The sequence below is a fragment of the Bos taurus genome, chromosome 5, assembly GCF_002263795.3.
Source record: "Bos taurus isolate L1 Dominette 01449 registration number 42190680 breed Hereford chromosome 5, ARS-UCD2.0, whole genome shotgun sequence".
Classification (NCBI taxonomy): domain Eukaryota; kingdom Metazoa; phylum Chordata; class Mammalia; order Artiodactyla; family Bovidae; genus Bos; species Bos taurus.
In genome coordinates, this window is record NC_037332.1 from 71,167,085 (window position 1) to 71,189,178 (window position 22,094).

At 45.7% G+C, this 22,094-nt stretch overlaps 1 protein-coding gene across 2 annotated transcripts in view; it reads right to left on the reverse strand.

Annotated features, from left to right (window-relative positions):
- SYN3 (synapsin III) overlaps positions 1 to 22,094 on the reverse strand; it is a 492,649-nt gene that overhangs the window by 47,239 nt on the left and 423,316 nt on the right. For both annotated transcript variants that reach the window (XM_005206770.4, NM_001191357.1), the window contains one exon: positions 21,735 to 21,797. In XM_005206770.4, the coding sequence (XP_005206827.1) occupies positions 21,735 to 21,797 (63 nt within the window). The remainder of the gene's footprint in view (positions 1 to 21,734; positions 21,798 to 22,094) is intronic.

A 22,094-nucleotide genomic window follows, 5' to 3' on the forward strand; every position in this document is an offset into this window, starting at 1 on the left:
GGCTCCAATCATGTTTCTGCTCTAGGAGTCTGAAACACTGACAAGCTGATGCAGAATGACAGAACAGTAAGACGGTACAGTAAGAGGGAGCTGGGCTAGGTCCAGTGGTGGTTCAAAGGAAGGCAGAGAGGATAGAAGGCTTTAAAGGGGAGAGGCTGCTTCAGCTGGGTCCAGAAGGAGTTCTGAGGGAGTGACATCTGGAAGTATGATTTGAGGTGTGTGAAGTGCAGGTTGGTTTGGGAGGACTTAGCTTAAGGACTAAGCTTGCCTGTTCCTGGGGTCACACTCTGGCCATTTCTGACAACAAACCAGGTCCTGAACTTAAGGACACCAGCTCCCCCTCTCTCCACCCCATTCTAACTGCCCTTCCCTGGATCCAGCCCAAGGTCTCAGGGCCCTGTGTGCCACTGCAGGTGTCAGGTTTCAGATGATGGCCTGCAAGGGGGCTCTATCCAGAAGCACCGACCATGCTTGCGGGCTGGAAGTGACAGCATCCTAGAACTGGCTCATACTGACTTACAAGTTGTTATTCAGTCACTCAGTCGTGTCTGACTCTTTGCAACCTCATGGACTGCAGCATGCCAGGCTTCCCTATCCTTCACCATCTCCTAAAGTTTGCTCAAACTCATTTATTGAGTCGGTGATGCCATCCAACAATCTCATCCTGCTCTCAATCTTTCCCAGCATCAGGGTCTTTTCCAACGAGCCGGCTCTTTGCATCATGTTGCCAAAGTATTGGAGCTTCAGCTTCAGCATCAGTTCTTCCAATGAATATTCAGGGTTGATTTCATTTAGGATTGACTGGTTTGATCTTCTTGCTGATCAAGGAACTCCCAAGGATGCAATTGTTAAATATTTAGAAAATTTGTGAGCCAGTTATGAAACATTGTTAGCTTCAAGCTGTCCCCAAAGGAAGGACTTACACCGTAGAAATTGGCAAACACTACAAATTTGGGCATTTTTATTCCCCCAGAGAGTCAGTTTGCCAGAACACCAGTGGTTGGAAAACTACTTTTGCTGACTCTCTTTCAGTGTTCCATGGAAGGATTTGAAGTGTTACAATAAAAATTGGATTACTGTTTTGTTAAAGCAAAATACTTAAGAGCTTGATTTTTCAAGCACCCAAAGAGCACACTCATATGCATTAACTTGGGATTCCTGGGCAATCCTTTTTTGTGCAGCCTGCAGAATAAGGCTTCTCCTTCCAACTTGGTTTATTTAGAGAATAACCTGATACTGCGGAGCAAGAAATCACTAGTGATTTTCTCAAAACCATGCTCTCCAAGGACACAAAATATAAAGGGAGGCTGGGTGCTGAGGCTGATCAAGTTCATCAGAGTAGCCTCAATGCTCTTCTGGTGGAGTCGTAAAAGTTATAGAATGAAATGACAGCTAATATAATACTACTTTTATACTCATTATAATTTCAAGTTCTGTAGTATTTCACTGGAAAAGGAATTTTTTTTTTTTTTTTTTTTTTTTGCCCAGTCAACTTATTTTGCAGAAGAGGAATCTTAGAGGGACAAGGTTACTTTGCTTCTGATGGTGCAGCTTCCGGGAAGGGAAGGGAGGAAACCTGGAAGGAAGGAAGAGGACTTTCTGAAAGTCAGAACTCCTGGCACCCCCACCTAGTGCCCTTTCCCGTATGAAGGAGGAACATGTCCAAATTTCATCACAAACCTTCCTTGACTTTCAATGGAGTGACATCCGATAAACCCACACTAAGTTGAAAATATTGTTAGGTTGAAAATGCATTCAATGCACCTCACCTAGTGAACGTCATCGCTGAGCCTAGCCCACCTTCCATGCGCTCAGCACCTACACCAACCTACAGCTGGGCAGGATCACAAAGCCTGTAATCAAGTGCTGAATGTCTCATATGATTTGTCAAATACTGTACTGAAAGTGAAAGGCAGAATGGGTGTCTGGGGACAGGACGGTTGTAAGTGTGTCTGTTGTTCACCCTTGTGGTTGTGTGCTGACTTGGAGCTGCTCCCCAGCATCATAAAGGGGTATCAAACCGCATACCACTAGCCATGAAAAGATCAAAATTCACCAATTATTTCCAAGTATGGTTCCTGCTGAAGGCATATCACTTTCACACGATTGTAAAGTCAAAAAATTATAAGTCGAACCATCCTAAGTCAGATATTGTATTTTGAGCAGGGAACAAAATCACCATAGTAATACGTGCCCAAAATGTCTGAACTCAACCCAGGTTCAGACTCAACCTAGGGTTTAGTCAGTGTGCACCCACAAGGGCCAATGTGTCTTGGCCTGGCTGATCTCTCTGACCTCATTCCTTTCCATCTGCCCCTCCATTCTTTCAGTTCCTAGAATCTGCCAAGCGCAATGCTGCCTCAGGGCCTCTGTATTCATTCCTTCTTCCAGAGAAGCTCCTAATGCAGACAGTCTCACAGCTGACTCCTCATTGTCTTTGTCCTATTGCTCTGTCCTCCTTGGAGAGGCCTCTCCTAATCCAAGGTAAAGCGGCTCTTTCACTTCCCTATGGCATTCTGTGACATCACCTGTTGCGTGTTCTTTCTTGCACGATCATGGTTTCACATTGTCTTATACTTGTCTATACCCCCAACAAGAACATAAGTTCTGTGAGAGCCAGGACTTGTCTGTTAGATTCACTGCTGTATACTTTGCTCCTTGTACGTAGCAGATATTTGGGATGTTTTCAACTTTTTATTTTATATTGAAGTATATCCATTTAACAATGTTGTGATGGTTTCAGGTCGACAGCAAAGGGACTCAGCCATATATACACATGTATATATACATATATACTGGAGTGGGTTGCCATTTCCTTCTCCAATGCATGAAAGTGAAGAGTGAAAGTGAAGTTGCTCAGTCGTGTCCGACCCTCAGCGACCCCATGGACTGCAGCCTTCCGGGCTCCTCCATCTATGGGATTTTCCAGGCAAGAGTACTGGAGTGGGGTGCCATTGCATTCTCCAATAAACATATATGTATCCATACAGTGGGATGGATAGTGGGATCTTAGTGGGATCTTTTTTTTTTTTTAACAAATAAATGAACAACAGATGCTGAACATGACCTCTGGGCACTCTTTTGACCTAAGGAGTGGTTTTCAACCTGGACACCACGGAGTCTTGAGGTACCCTGGAGAAGCTTGGGGGTTCCTTCTTTGTGGGCACAGACTCATACAAGGAGACCACAGTTGAGTCCGCATGGATCTGCCTATAAATATGGAGAGTTTCAGTTTTATTGTTCACTGGACAGAGGACTCAGAGACCAAAGAGCCAGGCCAGGTCATTGCTAAGGAAGTGCTGGATAGGAAATTGGGCTGCACACCTCCAACTGGATACGGAGGAGCCCATGAACGAGACAGCATGGAGTAAGCTCTGACACTGAGGGGAGGCGGCAAGAAGAGCAGGGTCACGGCAGACATATCATGGTGGGGCAGGGCTCTCCAGCTATGAGGAGAGGGTCTTCAGGAGACTGGTGGCTGGCTTCTAAGGTTTCCTTCCAGCTGCCTCAGCTCCTTGCCCCTGAGTCGCTAACTAGTGATGGGCCAGCTGATGCTTTTCGCTGAGAAGCTGGCATTTTCTAACCATGACTTTAAACAGAACGTTTGCTTCTGCACTCACCAAGAGAGCAACAGCCTTGCTCTCGGTGGCCTCATTAAATGGGATTATATTTTCATAGCACTCACTTTTAGAACATTCTTATTTGCTGTTCCAGGCTCTTGGAGAGACAGCCCGAGAGGCTCTGCTGATAAAATGACTCTGGGCATGATAGAGATGGGGAGATGCTGAAATGAATAGCAGCTTTGTTTGTTTGGTATTGGAACAGGCAAGAGGCGCTATGTTTTAAAAAATGAAGTTTTCTTTCTTTCCACAAGAAAAAGACCTAATCTGGCTGCACAGCCAGCAACACAGGTTTGCTCACAGAACAGAACAAATGCGAGTAGACTGAGATTAGCTTTGGGAAAAAAAAAAATTAAAGAAATAAAATAATTATGGAGCCGGAGTGGGTAGGACTGGAGAAGAGGTAAGATCAAGAGGCATTTAAGACGCTTAATTAAAAAGCCAAAAAGAGGTGTTTCCCTGGTAGTCCAGTGGTTAAGAATCTGCCTGCCAATGCAGGGGACAGGAGTTCGATCCCTGGTTTAGGAAGATCCCACATGCCGTGAGGCAACTAAGCCTGTGTGCCGCAACTGCTGAGCCTGAGCACGCAACTCCTGAAACCCTGTGCCCCAGAGCCTGTGCTCTGCAACAAGAAAAACCTCCGCAATGAGAAGTCTGTTTGCCACAACCAGAGAAAGCCCGTGTGCAGCAGTGAAGACCCAGCAGAGCCCAAAATAAAATAAATAAAAAAATTGAAAAAAAAAAAAGCCAAAAAGAAAAAGCAGCAACAGATGGAGTATGAGTTTGATGGCATAAATACACATTAAGGCATTTAAGTATACATCTCTTAGTATATACAAACATATATACTAAGTATATATACATCTATATAGACATGGGGTTTCCAAATATGACTGGTTCCTCTCCCTGCAGACTTGACCTGTGTTTCCTGCCTGTGATGGAGAGAAGATAGTAATAATTAATATTACTGCCATTTTCTGAGCACTCACGATGTGCCCCACTCTGCAAAGTGGCATGTGCATATACAGTAACAGTTATCATTCTTCACACTTACTGAGCTTCTCTGAGCTTTAGCTGTAAAACGGGGATGATGGGATTATCTACTTCATTGAGCTGTTGTGACAATCAAGTAAGACAATGAATGGAGTACAGGGGGCCCAGCACCTAGTAAGTGCTCAATAAATGGCTTGTGATTATTATTATTGTTATTTTCCACTGGTGCCTCCAAATAAAAATGCTTAAAACTGGACTCATTCTCTTCCCCCTCAGGCCTATTCTCTTCTATCTCATATTTCAGTCAATGGGATCATTACAGTCTCAGTTTTCTTCTCATTCAGGCAGTCACTGAGTTCTTACAGTTCTGCTTTTCCCTTATCTCTTGACTGCATCCTTATCTCTGTCCCACTGTCTGGGCTCCTGCCTGGGTGCAAACCCTTGTTTCTTCTCTGAACTGCTACAGTGTTTCCCTAATAACTCCCAGGGACTCTAATCTTCCCCCTCCTTGCCCCCACTGGTCTCCTCTGCTCTCACATTGCTGCCAGAGTGCTTTCTCCACCTTAGAAATCTAACCACGCCCATCATTGCTCAAACCCTGCCATTGGGTCTGTCTCTTACCTAGAAGATAAAGCCCACATTGTAGAGGACAGAATAAAATGCACCTACAATCTGCTCCTGACCCCTGCCTAGTCTCACCTACTCGTCCAGGTCTCCCTGCAGCTCATGGCTCTGAATACTGGCATCACATTAGTATTGCCTGAAAGTGAAAATGAAGTTCCTCAGTCATGTCCGACTCTTTGCGACCCCATAGACTGTAACCTACCAGGCTCCTCCGTCCACGGGATTTTCAGGCAACAGAACTGGAGTGGGTTGCCATTTCCTTCTCCAGGGGATCTTCCCAACCCAGGGATCAAACCCAGGTCTCCCGTATTGTAGGCAGACGCTTTACTATCTGAGCCACCAGGGAAGTTCTTTCACCTAGCATCTCCTGGGGAGAAAAAAAATGCCAATGCCTGGGCCCTCCTCCAGCCAATCACGGCAAAGTCTGGGGGTGGGCCCCAGGGAGCAGTATAATTTCAAAGCGTTCTGGGTGCTTCCAACACATTGTTGGACTTGAGAAGCCCTGCTCCCACTGCACCTGGCAGCTTGCAATGCTCCCTTGGGCCTTTACGTGTTTGTGTGGGCAGATCCCACCACTTAGAATGTTTTCCCCAGCTTTATCAACCTGAAGTATGTCTCTCATCCTTTGAGATGTAGCTGAGTCTTCCTGTCATGTGGAAATCTCTGGTCCATAGAGGTGCTCCTGCTGGTCTGACATGTCCCTCTGTTACAGTGTATTTGGCTGCACCGCCTCTGACACTATAAGGGAGGGAACTCCTTGAAGGAGGGCTCGTGATTATTAGTTGTCTCATCACAATCCCTGCACACACTTACAGGACAAGATTTCTGGACAAATGAATACACCCTCCATCGTGGTTCAGTTTTTTTTTTTTAACTTTTAATTTTATATTGGACGACAGTTGATTGACAATGTTGGGATATTTTTAGGTGTACAGCAAAGTTATTCAATTATACATATATGTGTATCTACTCATGGTTCAGTTTTTTAAAAAATAAAGTTATTCATTGTTTTGGCTGTGCTGGGTCTTGGCTGCTGCAAGGGTTTTCTCTCCTTGCAGTGAGCAGGCTTGAGCTCACTGTGGTAGCTTCTCTTGTGGAGCTTCTCTTGTGGGCTCTAGGCACGTGGGCTCAGTAGTTGTGGCGCACAGGCTTAGTTGCTCGGCAGCATGTGGAATCTTCACGGACCAGAGATCGAACCCGCATCCCCTGCATTGGCAGATGGATTCTTAACCCCTGGACCACCAGGAAAGCCCTTGTGGTCCGGTTTTACCTAAACTCTCTTCTCAGTCCTTGGCTTGCATTTCTGCTGCAAGGTTGACTACATTATGCCCTGATTGTAGTCAGCTGTCTACACGATCTTCTTCTGTCACCTCTCCCCAGCTCACCAGTCTTACTTCCATCCCTGTTCACCTCAAGCACCTACTCCTACCCCAGGAGCTTTGCGCATGCTCTTCCCTCTACCGTCAGGCTCTTCCTCAGGGTCCACACAGCTCACTCTCTCCTTCCTTCATATGCCACGTCACAGAAAGGCTTCCCTGATCACTCCCCTGCCCTCCTCACGATCTGTTCCTCTTATCCTGTTTCTGCCTTCAGAATCCTTCTCCTCACCTGACATACTGCAGTGTAATTTATTTATTCTTTTATCTCTGCCGCCTCCTACAAGATGTATTGCTTATCGTGATTTGCTATACAAATTTTTGGAAAACCACTGCTCTAGACTATAGATCAGCAAACTTTTTCTGTGAAGAGTACGGTGGTAAATATTTTAGGATTTGCAGGCCATGAAAATGATTGAACTCTGATGTTGTAGTGTAGAAGCAGCCATAGACGATATGTACACAAACAGGCAGGGCTGTGTTACAAAATCTTTATTAACAAAACCAGGTCCAGGACTAAATTTGACCTGTGGGGGGGTAATCTGCCAAGTCCTGCATTAGAGTGTAGTCTAGTGAGAGCCTGTGTCTTTCATGTGTAAATTTCCTGCATTCAGGAGCCATGTGTTTTTCATGTCTCGATCTTAACCAACAGTCCTTCACCTCAGGGTCTAGCCCATTCTTTGCATATAACAAATGCTCATAAATTTTTGCCAAAATATTCAATAAACATTTACTGAGTCCTTAACTCAGAACAGCTAGGCACCAACTCCATTAACGTTGGTTGAATGAACACAAGAGTCCTGGCCTCAAGTTCTCAAAAGCCTTTGCCCCTCCTCCAATCCTTCTGAAGACTGAGATCCAGAGTCCAAAGGATGTCCGCGCCCTGGCAGCCTGGGTCACGTGCTGCCAGGGGTCGGAAGGGGTGGTGGGAAGTGATGGGAACAACAGAAGGCTTGATCGACTGTTTAGGGAACTGCCTAATTATCCTGCTTATCAGTTTTTTGGTTCCTTTCCTTTGCTCTTCTCTTTAATAAATCAGAACTCCTTCTGTTGGTATTGAGCTCTGGGTCACTGATTCTTTTGCCCGGATGTTTATAGAGTTACAGTGTGACCGTGAGATTGAATGGAAGGGAAGGGAGGCACCTGACAAGTGTCAGCTCTGAAAGGCAACACCTCAACTTCCCAGGGCCCCTCCATTGTGCAGGGTGAAGGAAGGGCTTCCCACTGTTCAGGGCCCTGGCCAGGCTGGGGGGGAGATGGAGTCAGTGGGTGCAGCTAGGGTACCCAGGGGTTTACAGTCCAGTATGGGAAGGGTGACTGAGGGTTTTTGTGAGGCCCATGTGTTAAGAATAGTTTTTAAATGGCTGGGGAAAAAAATCAAAACAAGAACAATATCCCACAACATGTAAAAACCATATGAAACTGAGATTTCAGTGTTCACAAATTTACAGTGGAACATGGCCGTGCACATTCATTTACCTCTTGTCTAGGGCTAGTTCGGTGTGGAGTCCAGTAGTTGCAACAAACCTTTTAGCCTGAAAGGTTAAGATGTTTACCATCTGGCTCTATAATGAAAAAGTTTGCTGACCCCTGACTAGTATGACTAGATGCCAGGGACTAGAACCACTGACATCACCTGGCAGCTTGTTAGAAAGGCAGATTCCCAGGCAAGCCCCACTCAGGCCTAGTGAATCAGAATCTGCATCTTAAGGAGATTCCCCAGTGATCTGTAAAGACTTAAAAATACAGGGAGCACTTAGGCCCAGAGCAAGTGAATCAAAATCTCTTTGTTCAGCCGCTAAGTCATGTCTGACATTTTCTGACCCCATGGACTGCAGCACACCAGGCTTCTCTGTCCTTCACTATCTCCTGGAGTTTGCTCAATCTCATGTCTATTGAGTCAGTGATGCTATCCAACCATCTCATCCTCTGCTGCCCTCTTCTCCTTTTGCCTTCAATCTTTCCCAGCATCAGGGTCTTTTCCAGTGAGTTGGTTCTTCACATCACGTGGCCAAACATTGGAGCTTCAACTTCAACATCAGTTCTTCCAATGAATATTCAGGACTGATTTCCTTTAGGATTGACTGCTTCAATCTCCTTGCAGGCCAAGGGACTTTTAAGAGTCTTCTCCAGCACCACAGTTCAAAAGCATCAATTCTTTGGTGCTCAGCCTTCTTTATGGTCCAACTCTCACATCCATACATGACTATTGGAAAGACCATGGCTTTGACTTTACGGACCTTTGTCAGCAAAGTGATGTCTTTGCTTTTCAATATGCTGTCTAGGTTTGTCATAGCTTTCCTTCCAAAAAGCAAACATGTTCCAATTTCATGGCTGCAGTAACCATCTGCAGTGATTTTGGAGCCCAAGAAGAGAAAAGCTGTCACTACTTTCACTGCATCTCTTTAATGATCCACAAATTTTTAAAGTACTTTATGTCAGTCAATCTGCAGAGTAACTCTTCACCCATTATTGTTGTTGTTGCTGTTCAGTCACTCAGTCGTGTCTTACTCTTTGCAACCCCATGGACTGCAGCATGCCAGGCTTCCCCATCCGGCACTAACTCCTGGAGCTTTCTCAAACTGATGTCCATCGAGGTGGTGATGCCATCCAACCATCTCATTCTCTGTCATCCCCTTCTCCTCCTGCCCTCAATCTTTCCGAGCATCAGGGTCGTTCCCAATGAGTCAGCTCTTCACATCAGGTGGCCAAAGTATTGGAGTTTCAGCTTCAGCATCAGTTCTTCCAATGAATATTCAGGGTTCCAGTTCTAACTGTTGCTTCTTGTCCTGCATACAGGTTTCTCAGGAGGCAGGTAATGTGGGCTGGTGTTCCCACCTTATTAAGAATATTCCACAGTTTGTTGTGATCCACATAGTCAAAGGCTTTAGCATACTCAATGAAGCAGAAGTAGATGACTTTTTGGGAATTCCCTTGCTTTTTCTATGATCCAGCATATGTTGGCAATTTGATCTCTGGTTCCTCTGCCTTTTCTAACTCTAACTAAATCCTTCTAACTCATCTTTCTACAAAGTCCCCATGTCGAAGAGCAAGGCCTGTCAAGGATCCATGTCAAGGATCTCAGGCCTGTCTGACTCAGGGGCTACACTCACCTCACTCATCAGCCAGAGCATCCTAATAAGGTGCTCTTGCTGCTGCTCTCTGATCCCTCAGGGTGGCTGGGAGCCTCAGGCTCTTCTTGTCAACTGCAGGGAGCCTTCTCCACTGATCCACTCAATCCTCGTTTCAACCATTTTCCAAGAGTGTCATGATGTGTCATGACAGCATCTGCTGTCCCACGCGGCCCCTCCTTGGGTCTTCTGATCTCACTACTGGAGGATTGAGTGTTGGTGTATGAAGGATCCTTGGGGCTGGGGGTGAGGAGTCGAGGTAAGAGTACAGACTCTGCCAACAGTTCATTTGTTCAGAGGCTTTAGTAGAGGTACTGATAACTGTGCATAAGACATCTTCTGCTCACCCAGCCCCCCTGCAACCCCAACACACATACCCCAAAACATAGTGAGCCCACTGTTTACATCCTTCTCCCACAAACAACCTTGCCACTTCCCTCTGTCAGCCATAGTGCCAGCTGCCTCTAAGTGGACTCACTTCCAAAAAGCCAGAGGAGTGGCTGTTCTCAGTTGCAGGAAGCGTGGTGGGAGGCTGCCCTGGGCCACGGCCGCAGTGAGCATGGGGGCACCTGCTTGTTTCAGGCCATCACTTCTCTAGCCCACTAATAGCAACAATGGGCTGCGCCTGCACATTTTGGCTGAGGAAGACCTCAGTGGACACACAGGCTGTGTTCTGGATGGGCTGGCGAGCTCTCTGGAGGCTTCCCTCCTCTGGCACGGGTTCCGGGACCAGAGGAAAGAATGAACAGCCTTCACAGAATGCAGTGTGTGACCATACACCCAATCATTTTGCCTCCTTGATTTCTGCTGGTCTCATCTGTTAAATGGGTGTCATGATAACAATACTCTCATCAAAAGATGGCTTGAGCCTAAGCAGGCTCCCAGTGTGGAAATACTTTGCAAATTGACTGTCAAGCTGGGGTAGAAGTACGGAGCTGCTCATCAGATTGTGGGAAATTACAGTGTCTCACTCTAACAGGCAGCGTGCGCCCCCTCCTCCTTCTGGGAGCCTCTTAAGGCATGACTTCTCTGACCTTTCTTGAATACAAAGCCAAGATGGGTCAACAGACACTGCCAGGAAAGCAGAAAAAAGAAAGAGGAAATCCTACTGTTTTTCAGTGTTTGTCAGCTCAGAAATATTCTGTTTTCCATGGAGGAGTGGTGCGGTCAGTGCACACTGAGCAGGTAGCATATCTTTCCAGAGGAGACTGTTTCTATGTCTCTGTCCCTCTTGACAAAATGGGGCCTTTTAGGTGGCTGGGGTGTACCCTGATTGTAAAGCACTGTGCCAGGGGCTGATAGTCTTCTTTCTCTTCTTCTCATTCTCTTGCATGAGTGTGCTTATTCTTGGCTTTAGGCCTGGGATGAAGTCAGTTCAGCAGACAAGAGTGGTTCATAGGCAAAGGTCAGTGCTGGCCTCCAAGGTACTCACATGTTTCTTGGGAGGAACCCTGTGAAATTCTTTATAAATCAACTCTCTTATTAAGTTGGCTGGTGGCCTTAAAACAGGAAGCGATGATTCCACCAGGGCGTTCCTGCGGGTCCCAGGCAGCAGGAAGAAGCGGGCTGAGGGACCTGACAACCTTAGTTCGAATTCTGCTTCTGTCACTTACCTGTGAGTTTAAGCAAAACAGCTCTTGGAACCTCTGCAAAGCTGCAATCAGGAAGAGCTGTCAGAGTGTCTCTGACGGTTAGAGGAGATGCTGAAGGCACTGATGCTTCTGCAACAGCTGGTGTGCCTTTGCTCATCCCATCTCATCTGCTCTGAATTACCCCAGAGAAGGCAAGGGATTTGCTCCAGGTCACAATGCTAGCAGATGGCAGAGTCCAGATCAGAGTCCAGTGAGGTCTAAGTCAAAAGTCCACATCCTCCTCTGCTTACCTCCCCATCTCACAGTCATGAGCCGCTTCATGCTTTTTAACACAATTCGATTCACTAGCTTTTCCAAGTGCTTGGTGAGGAACATCATGTATATTTGATGTATTTGACACCCTGCACTCATGTGTTTAAATGACTTGCCCAAGGGGATGCTGTGGGCCCCAGGGAGTATGAGGCTGGCAGGAGGACCCAGGTTTCCTGAGCCCAGGCCAACCAAGGATGGTGGAAAGATGTGAGGATTAGAGGAGTGAGTTTCAGCAGTAGACATCTCAGCCTTAAACCCTTGTAAGGAAAACAAGTTGATGATCCAGGTGATGTCACCTTCAACATGGCAAGTGTCAGACTGAAATGACTGTTTTAGTTGCTTCTGTTTGTCCTTAGAATGGTGGCATTTTGGCATCCAAAGGAAGAAAGAGACCCTTAGAACTCTTTACAGAATATGTGTTTGTGTGTGTGGTATATACACATATGTACACACACACACACACACACACACACACACACACGAGTCCGTTCTCATTATTCACAGTAGTTACATTCTGTAACATTGTAACAAGCACTGAATTAGTGAATCCTGAACTACTGCTCCTAGAGGAAAACAGGATTTGGTTCCTGCAAGCTTATGGCTACATTTTCATCAACTCATCAATATATAACCTTGTTACGTGTGCTTCCTTTTAAAGACAAATTTTTAATATACATAGTTGATTCATTAACATTGAATTCATAGCCAACGGCAACCACAAGCACCAAGACTCATACCTGAACAAAGCGTATCTAACACAGGCTTTTTTTTTTTTTTTTCTATAAGAAACATCACAGCCTGCTTGGGATTAGGAACACAGCATCCCAGCCCTATGCTGGGGAGCCATTTTAACAATGAAATCACCAAAAGAAAGGTACAAAAATGCAAAAGTGTGGCATTAAACACCTCAAGAAGAGGATACTTGATTACAGGCTGAAACAAGAAGGCAGAGCTGACCTCAATTGGGAAGGAACATGCAAATTATTCACCGCTCTGCACGTGTCTGTGAATGGCCACTGAAAAGGCTGCGAGAATTGATTTCAGGGTGATGAATACATTTTTAGTGAGTAGGTAAACTCATAAATGCAGTATCTGTGAATAATGAGGACCCGCGGTGTATATCGTGCTTAGAGAGAGAGTAACCTCGTGCCAGAGGCTCTGAGAAGCAGAGTACGGTGTTTACAATTTTCACTAAGGGGTAAAGAATGGATGGAACTGCCTTCAGGGCCCATGTTATCGCAGAGAAGTAGAGAGTAAAGGAGGCAGTGGTCATCCAGGGGGAGGGGGATTTGGTGGACGGTGGAGTTGAGAGGGAGGGTGAGCGGGGGTACAGAGTATGGGTCCCTCTCCCTTCTTCCCCTCACAGCCTGGCAGGGCCTTGAACACTCCTTCCCTGAACACCTTGCAGGGTGAAGCCTCTCCTGTTCTCACCTGACTTGGTTTCTGCTGAGCATGAAACACAGAGCGACTTTCCTCCCAGGTTGTCACCCAGGTGCTGGGGGAGCACTCTATGTTTTAAGTGTTCCCCTGGGTTCCGTTTGCTCATTTGCTCGTTTTCTAGTCCTTTCTCTCCATGACTGTGTCAGCTGACTATCTGCTCCCACTTAAAGAAGCAGACAGTGCTGGGAAATCTCACTGGGAGAGTCAGCGTGAAAGAAGAGATGGAGTCCAGGTCGCTGGGAGCTGAGGACAGCAGCGGTCCTGGTCGAGCCAGGATGTGCAAGATGTGAGGGTGTGCAAGACACCGGGGTGTGTAAGATGCAGGGGTGTGCAAGACGCCGGGGTGTGCAAGATGCCAGGGTGTGCAAGACGCCAGGGTGTGCAAGATGCTGCTGGAGACAGTGCATCGGGAGCCGTCACTTTGACCCCTCAGAATACACAGGTCAGCTCAACCCTGCACCTCATCACTCCAGGCTACTCTTAGTAGAACAACAAACCCTGGGCAAGGGGGAGTGTTAGGATACCCATGTCTGGGCTTACTAAACTATGACCATGGCAACGCCCTTTATCTATCAGAACTTAGAAGCCAGAACCAGACTGCCTGGGGTTGAACCCCAACTCTGCCTCCTACTCCTGGTGTCTCAGTTTCCCCATCTGTCAAGTGGGGATACCGAAAAGATTAATATCTTCCTCATAGGGTGGTTATGAGGATAGTAATTTATAGATAGTAATGACTAATTTATAAAGCACTTAGAACAATGCCTGCACAGAGTAAACTCTGTAGAGAATTAGCTTTTACTATCACTCTGGCTATTATTATTACTACTATTCTTAATCTCTCAAGTATGTAATGGGGTGGAATCATCTCAGAAGACTTTCTTTCCCTTCCTGTTCTGATCCTAGGGGTGGGGTGCTTCCTCACTGGGTGGCCTTGGGCAAGACCCTTTTCCTCTCTGGGGCCCCAGGTTCTTATCTTCTAAGTGAGGTGCTGGGACTCAAGCCCTGAAAGTCTGAATTTACAAAATAAGGAGAAGGCGTCTCCCAGGCTGGGGTTTGTTTGTTATCTTGCCCTCTCTTGGGGATGCCAGAAGCCCATTTTGCTTACTTTAAGAATTTGCCCAGAATTTAATTTTTCTCCCCTTTTGGTCTATTATGAGCAACTGCTTATCTCATCTTAGTTGAGATAAGCAGTTAAGTCATCAGATGAACAGTTTATATTAGCAGTGGGTTTTTAAAGCTCCCATTCCCTGAGTGTTGACCCAGCATCTTCCCAAGCCTGGGATGATTGATTCTATCATCATTACAACTGCAGGAGGGAAATTATTGTCCCCATATTAGACATGAGGAAATCTAGGCACAGAGAGATTATGCAGCTTAGTGAACAACACACAACTGGTAAATGGTAAATCCAGATTAAAATCAGAATCCCTGCTTTCTACAAATGCTACCCCATAGGCAGTTTGCCACGAACTCAAGTTCTATGATGATAACAGATACACCATCCCATTCAATAGGCTGCTCATAGTATTGATCAAAACCACAGATTCTCATCATTGGAAGATACTGTAGCAGTCATCTTCAGGGTGTGTTAAACTTTGGAAGGATCATGGCCCCTGTGAAAAGGTGAAAGAAGCTATGGACCCTTTCCGTTGCAAAAAAAGTTCACATATCCACATAAAAACATAAACAGAAGTGTCTCAATTTCACCAAGTTCAAACATCTCAGGCAGAAAATCTCAAATAATGCTTAAACTCTCTTGAAACTCTCTAGTACATATTTATTTTTGCTCCAGTTCTGCATTGATGAGAACTTTCTACACAAAGCAGCTGTTCATTCCATTAATGTTCACCTCTGATTGTTAGAAAGTTGCTCTTTCAACACAACTGACATGCCTTTCTCCCGGACTTTGGTCCCATTTTTGGCTCCTACCTGTTACTAATACACAGAAATATCCAGCCGACCTTCCCAGGACAATTCTCCATGTTTCTGAGGATGCCAGCCACACTGTCTCTAGCCCTCCCAGGCTGGAAGGCTCTGCCCTCCACTACTCAGCTCATTTTCTCCTGAACACATTCATTTATCAATGATTCAAACATCCAGAGCCTGTTTACAGTCCAGAACGTAATACAATGTTCTAGCCATGCAGGGACCAGTGCAGTGCAGGATTCTCACTTTACTTTGGAAATCAGATCTTCATTAATATGCCCTAATAAAGGTAAAAAAAACACCTTATTTTATCTTGAAATATAACACACACAGAAAGACTTGCCTGGTAGAAAGTGACAGTTCAGTGAGCTACCAATCACAGAGCAAACATCTACACCGCCCACGTCAAGAACTAGGCTTGAACCACGTCAAGAACTACGCCATGACCATGCCTCCCTCCTCCACAAAGGCAACTTCTATTATTTAATGGGCTTCCCTCATATCTCAGTGGATGAAGAATCTGCCTGCAATGCAGGAAACTCGGGTTCGATTCCTGGATTGGGAAGATACCCTGGAGAAGGAAATGGCAATCCACTCCAGTATTTTTGCCTGGAGAATCCCCATGGACAGAGGAACCTGGCAGGCTACATGGGGTCGCAAGAGTTGGACATGACTGAGTGACTTTCACTTTACTTCACTTCATTCTTTAAGGTAGTAATCTTCTTGCTTTCGTAAGTTTTATAATCTTATATGTATGCCACATAGCACTATAGATTAGTTTCCCTGGCTTTGAATTTTATATACATGGAATCATATACATTGGCATCCTTTTAAATCTGACAATTCATTCATTGGTGTGTTTGTGAGATTCAGGCATGTTGTTGTATATTTAGTTGTAATTTATTCATTTTCATTTCTGGAAAATTCCCATTTGCCTGAATTTGCTGCAATTTATTTATCTACTAATATTTTATTCTTAATGGACACATGGACTGTGTCCAGATTTTGGTAACTATGAACAAGCATCTATAAACACTGGAGTACTCACACACATGCATTCAGGTTGGGTATAGTTAAAAAATGGGCTTCCCTGTTGGCTCAGAGGTTAAAGCATCTGCCTGCAATGTGGCAGACCTGGGTTCGATCCCTGGGTTGGGAAGATCCCCTGGAGAAGGCAATGGCAACCCACTCTAGTATTCTTGCCTGGAAAATCCCATGGACAGAGGAGCCTGGTGGGCTACAGTCCACAGGGTAGCAAAGAATCGGACATGACTGAGCAACTTCACTTTACCTAAAAAAAGCAACTCTTTGTAATTTCAGATCAGCAGATAATAGCAACACATATTCCAAAGTAGTTATATCAGTTGACACTTTCAATAGACAGTTGGTGGGAATTTGTTGTATGATGCAGGGAATCCAAAGCCGGTGCTCTGTGATAGCCTAGAGGGGTGGGATGAGGAGGGTCGTGGGAGGGCGGTCCAAGAGGGAGAGGACACACATATACCTGTGGCTGACTCATGTTTATGTATGGCAGAAACCATCACAATATTGTAAAGTAATTAACCTCTAATGAAAAATAAAATCAAACAAACTGACAATTTCACTAGCTCTGTGGGTATGTTCCAAATGTTCCAAGCTCTTGCCAACACTTAGAATTACTAATCTTTTTAACTTGAGCTAGTCTAGTGGTTTTATAGTGGCATCTCATTGTGGTTTTCATTTGCATTTCCCTAGTGGTGAACAAAGTTGAGCCCATTTTCACCTATTTATTAGGTGTTTATGGATTAGAGCTTTTGGCAACTCCTTAACAATTTGATTCATATTGAACCTGTAGCCAAATGAAATGGTTTCTGACAGAGGATGCTGTTTAGTCATAACTCCCTTATTGAATTCAGCTGGATTTGGGGTTCTGAAAGCAGACCCAAATATTCTTAGTAATAATGACAGCTAATACTTATCGAGTGTCTACTGCATTCCAAGCACTGAGCTATGTTTGACATACATAGTGTCTCTTAATCCTCACAACCAGCTTATTAGGTTGATACTATTATTATCCTCTTTTTACATGAGATAATACTAGGGTAGTAACTTAACCTAAGATCTCATAACTAACAAGTAGATCAAATCACCACCTATAGTTACTATAACAAACTCCCAAAGATGGAAACACATGACTACAATTTAAAAAAAAACCTTTACAATGATTAAAAGCTGAATAATAAAATGGACATGTAGCTGTCAAGTGGAGAAAAATCATTGCAAAGTATGACACAGGGTGAATGGTCGTAATGTGCAAAGAGTTTTTACAAGTTAATGAAAGGACACACAGCTCAAAAACTGGTCAAACGTTTCATTGGTCCTGTAAATCTGGAAAATTATGCACAAGTTTTTATGTTCTTCTACCCTCAGGAGGTATATGAGCAAACTTAATGAGTCTGAGAAGTTTTGCACTAGAAATCTACTTTAACATGGAATTTTCGTATTTGACAAAATAGCCTTTAGCATCCTGATGAATTACAATCCTTTGGAACAGACTGGTGAACTCTATAGTAACCACTGTGCTGTGCTTAGTTCCTCAGTCCTGTCCAACTCTTTGCGACCCTATGGACTGCTGCCTGCCAGGCTCCTCTGTCCATAGGGCTTCTCCAGGCAAGAATACTGGAGTGGGTTGCCATGCTCTCCTCCAGGGATCTTCCCAACCCAGGGGTTGAACCCAGGTCTCCCGCATTACAGGTGGATTCTTTACCGTCTGAGCCACCAGGGAAGCCCATAATAACCATTACTTCCTTTGATTTCTAATCTGGTAAAACTTTCAACAAAGGAAACAAAATTAGTTTTGTCCCGGGTTTCTCAACTTTGATGCTACTGACATCTTGGACTGGATAATTCTCTGTTGTGTGTCGGGGGGCAGTCTTAGGCATTTCAGGGTGTTCAGCAGCATCCTTGGTTTCTGCAGGGTAGATGCCAGGTGTCACTAACATCCCCCCACCCCCAGTTGTGACAACCAAAACTGCCTCCAGATGTAACCAAATGCTCCCCGGGGGAAGACTACCCTCCCCCACCCCCTTAAGAACCATTGGTCTGGCCGTTCTGGTTTCTTGAGAACTCCTGTTGTGCCTCCTGATTACCTCCTAACTGTCTAAGTGCTCCCCAAGCTGCACAGCACTTCACTCTATTTTGATCTCTCTGCCCTGTGGCATCCACTATTCTTTGTTGTAGTATAAGAGGGTCCATCTCTTGACTTGGAGTCTCTCTTGTTTGTTAGAATTCCTTAGATCTCCAGGCACACGAAACCCTGTGGTTTCCTTGATGTGGAACCTCTTTTCATCCTTCCACCCTGCAAGTGGAATTAAGCTCCTTCCTTCAATCATCTCTACACGCCCTGCACAGCCTTCCATCAGATCCTCAGCATGTGTTATACTTATTTATCTAAGCAATTGTCTCAGTTTTTTGAGAGCAAGGACTGGGTCCTATTCATCCTCTTATTGTCAGCATGGAGTAGGCACCGATCAATACAAACAAAGGGGAAAAACAGACTTGAGGAGGGTCAGGAACTTCAATCATGGGATCCTGGGTGAATTTCCAGGAAGACTGAGTTAATTCAACAGCCTCTTCACCAGTTTCTTCCTGGAAATGTTCTCCTTGCTTCTCTCCAGGCAGACAATCTTTCTTCTGGAGAGAAGGTGAAAGTCCTGTAAAAGGTACCGTCCTGTTTTTCTCCTGTTCAGCCATGAATATGACATCATCTTCTCAGTTGGCATGTCCAGACCATTTCTGATACTTTTCTTATTCCAAACAGAAGGAGAAAAGCCCCTTTCCCTTGATCTCAGCATTTTTTGCAAACCTCAGTTTATTCCAGCCAGTGACACTTTTCATCCTTGGAGATGAGCCCTCCTTTCCATGTTCTGGGAGTTCCTCTGGGGCCTGCGTCTCTGGGAGGCATCCCCTCCTCCGACATTGCGTCAGTCTCTTTAAGTATTTCCTTCTTTTTATTTCCTGTCTGGGATTATTTTAAGCTTTAGAAACAGAATTTAATTCTTGGGAAACTTCTAGCTTTATCAAAGCTGTCCAAGATGGTGGCAGGGGGGCAAGAAAAAAAGGACATTTTTGAGAAACATTAATAAAGGGTAAGTGACAGGACATGACGACCATGTGTACACAGAAGAGGGGAGGTGATTCCCAGATTTCTGTTTGAAGACAATGGAGGGACTGGGGATTCCTGTTGTAAAGACAGTCCCAGGAAGAGGAGGAGGATGAAGACAAGGAAGGAGAGTGGGCTCTCTGAAAAGAAAATGGGTGTGGTCTGGGATTTTGAGAGTCTGAGGTTTCCCGGGCGGACCAGTGGAGATGCAGAGGACGTAACTGGATAGAAGAGCCCGAGACGCTGCACAGCAAGGGTGACTGGAGGGCTGCTGGCATGTAGACGGGAGCTGCAGTGGAGAGCGCAGACGAGAGCTCAGACAGTGTGTGCTGATGGAACAGACGAGGCTAAAGATGGGGCAGGAAGGAAAGCTCTTGAAGGAGACGGTGAAGGAATGGTCAGAGAGAGAGCCAGAGATCCAGGAGAGGGGCATGGATCTCAGGACAGAAAGGAGGGCCAGCAGCTTCAAATGATGTAGACAGGACAGTTCAGATATGGACAGAGATATGATCACTGAATTAGCAGCAGAGGGTCATTGAGGACCACGGGGAGGGCAGCCATAGGAGGGCAGGGAGATGTAGTCAGATGACAGGGCAGGGAGGAGAGGTAGGGAGAACAGGCAGTGGGGAACAGACTCAGGGTGAAGAGGGAGTCAGTCAACCACCCAGCAACCTGAGGGGCCAGGGTGCAGCCGGGACCACTGTGGGCAGTGGGAACAGTAGGGAGCAAACAGGTAAAAAGCTCTGCCCTCACAATGTGTACTTTTTAGGGAGAGGAAGTAGGGAGGGAGGACTTTAAAAAAATTTTACTTTTTTCTTCCAGTTTTACTGTGACATAATTGATAAGGATTCATTTTAAAGATGTTTGTAAGAAGTATCATCATTTGCCAGATGAGGAGGCCAAAAGAAGTTAGATGGCAACTTGCTCCAGTTAACATAAAAGTCAGAGCTGAGGTCACGCCCTTACCTGTCTGACCCTTTCCATCCTTTGCTGCTTGAAGGGGATGGAGTTTAGGTGGGAAGAGGTTACACAGAAGGCATACGGCATGGGAAGAACGGGAAGAACAGAGGTGCAGGGTGCAGGGTTATTCATGGTTGGACTGTGCCTACACAAAGCAAGGTTTCCACCGGCCCCTGCTGGCGCACAGCTGTGCTGGGCCTCGCATGTGGCCTCAGGTTCCTCCACTGGGGACCGCAGGCACTGAAATCTACCTGTTCTCACACGGTCCTGTTTGAGCCAGAAGCTTGAGAGGTAGCCTGTTTTCCCCTCCACCCCAACTTCCCCATCCCCATCCCCCTTATTTAGGAGTAAATCTCTAGAAGCGCAGGCACTGATCAATATTCCTCCATGAGATTTATAGAGGCACCAGAAAGAGACAGGGTCTTTCTTCCTCTGGGATGGTGAGCTTAGGGACCAGAGCGGGCCATCCACAGCTGTCTAACTCAACCATGCGAAGAAAACACCAGGCAGAGATTAACAGGGCCAATAGGTCTGGTATCATTTGAGCTCCTGGATCCAGCTCTGCCTGAATCTATCAGGAACTATCCGAGACTTTCTGACGCTTAAACCAACGAATTGTCTTTTGCACTCTAACATGAGCTGTGTTTCTATACTTGCAACTGCAAAAATCTGACCAGTACAGTGTCACAATATGTTGTAACCGAGCAGGACCCTCTTGGGCCTTCCTGGGACAGACCCCTCCCCCTCATCTTCTGCTGTAGCTCCTCTCTGAAGTATTTAGATAACAGTATCCGATGCACACTTCCTGAGTTGTTTTTGCAGATGCTAAAACCATCACTGAATGGAAGAAATTAAAACTACTTGATGATCATGAGTCTCCAGACCTACTGGTGCCTAAGGATTGATCATATTAACCACTCTATGACTTCACCATCAACCAATCAGAGAATTGTGCAAACTGATCACATACCCTGAGACCCCCTCCCTCACCTGGCCTTTAAGAATGCTCAGCTGAAACCCTTTAGGAAGTTCAAGGTTTTAAAGCAGGAGCCCCCAGTCCTCCTTGACAATAAATGCTGTGCTCTCTTTGACCACAACCTGGTGTAAGGAGACTGGCTTTATAGCATGTGGGCGAGTGGACCCAAGTTTGGTTCTGCAACAGTGTCAGCTGTGACTGTGGAGGATATGTTTTTGACTTTTGTGGAAACTGACTGACTCCAGGGGCTTCCTCCATGGAGCCATATGCATTCACCACCTTCTAGGTTCTAACTCTGCAGGTGATAGAGCGATGAGTAAGACACGTGCTTACACGCAGCTGTGGAGATGATAAGAACCATCTACAAAGTGCTGTACATCCATTTCTCTGAATCTACAATCACGGGAACTGATTAGCCAGGGAGGGTTTGGCAAGTATGGACTGAGCTGGAGAGGTGATCCATGAGAGCGCAGAGGAAGGTGTGTTATGGGGGGAGGGAGGGAATGTGGGGTTCCTCTAACTCTCTGTTCTGGGAGGCTAGGCTAAGGTGGGGGTGTTGGGGGATACAGAGAGAGGGGAGCAGGTGGTCCGGGGGAGCCGCGTGAGTATTAACGTAAGTGGAAGGAAGAGCTGCTTCTCATACCTTTCCCATTCCGGCGTGGGCATGTCCCAGCTTAACCACCACGGGGAAGTGAGGGGCTGTGAGCTGAAAGAGACAAGAGAAAACCACTTATTAGCATCCCAGAGCATCACCGCCGACACTCTGGTCACTAGTGCCACCTGGGAAGCCCTTATATATGCATATATACAGTTCTGACTGATTTCACGATGTTGTACGACAGAAACCAATACAACATTGTAAAGCAATTATCTTCCAATGAAGAAAAATAATAGCGGTCACATCAAGATGAGAACAAGCATTTATGGGCTGGACTGCATGGGCGCTGTGTTGAGCTACTGTCCTGGACTCCCACCTTTAAAGACTGATGGGGCAGCAGCCTGG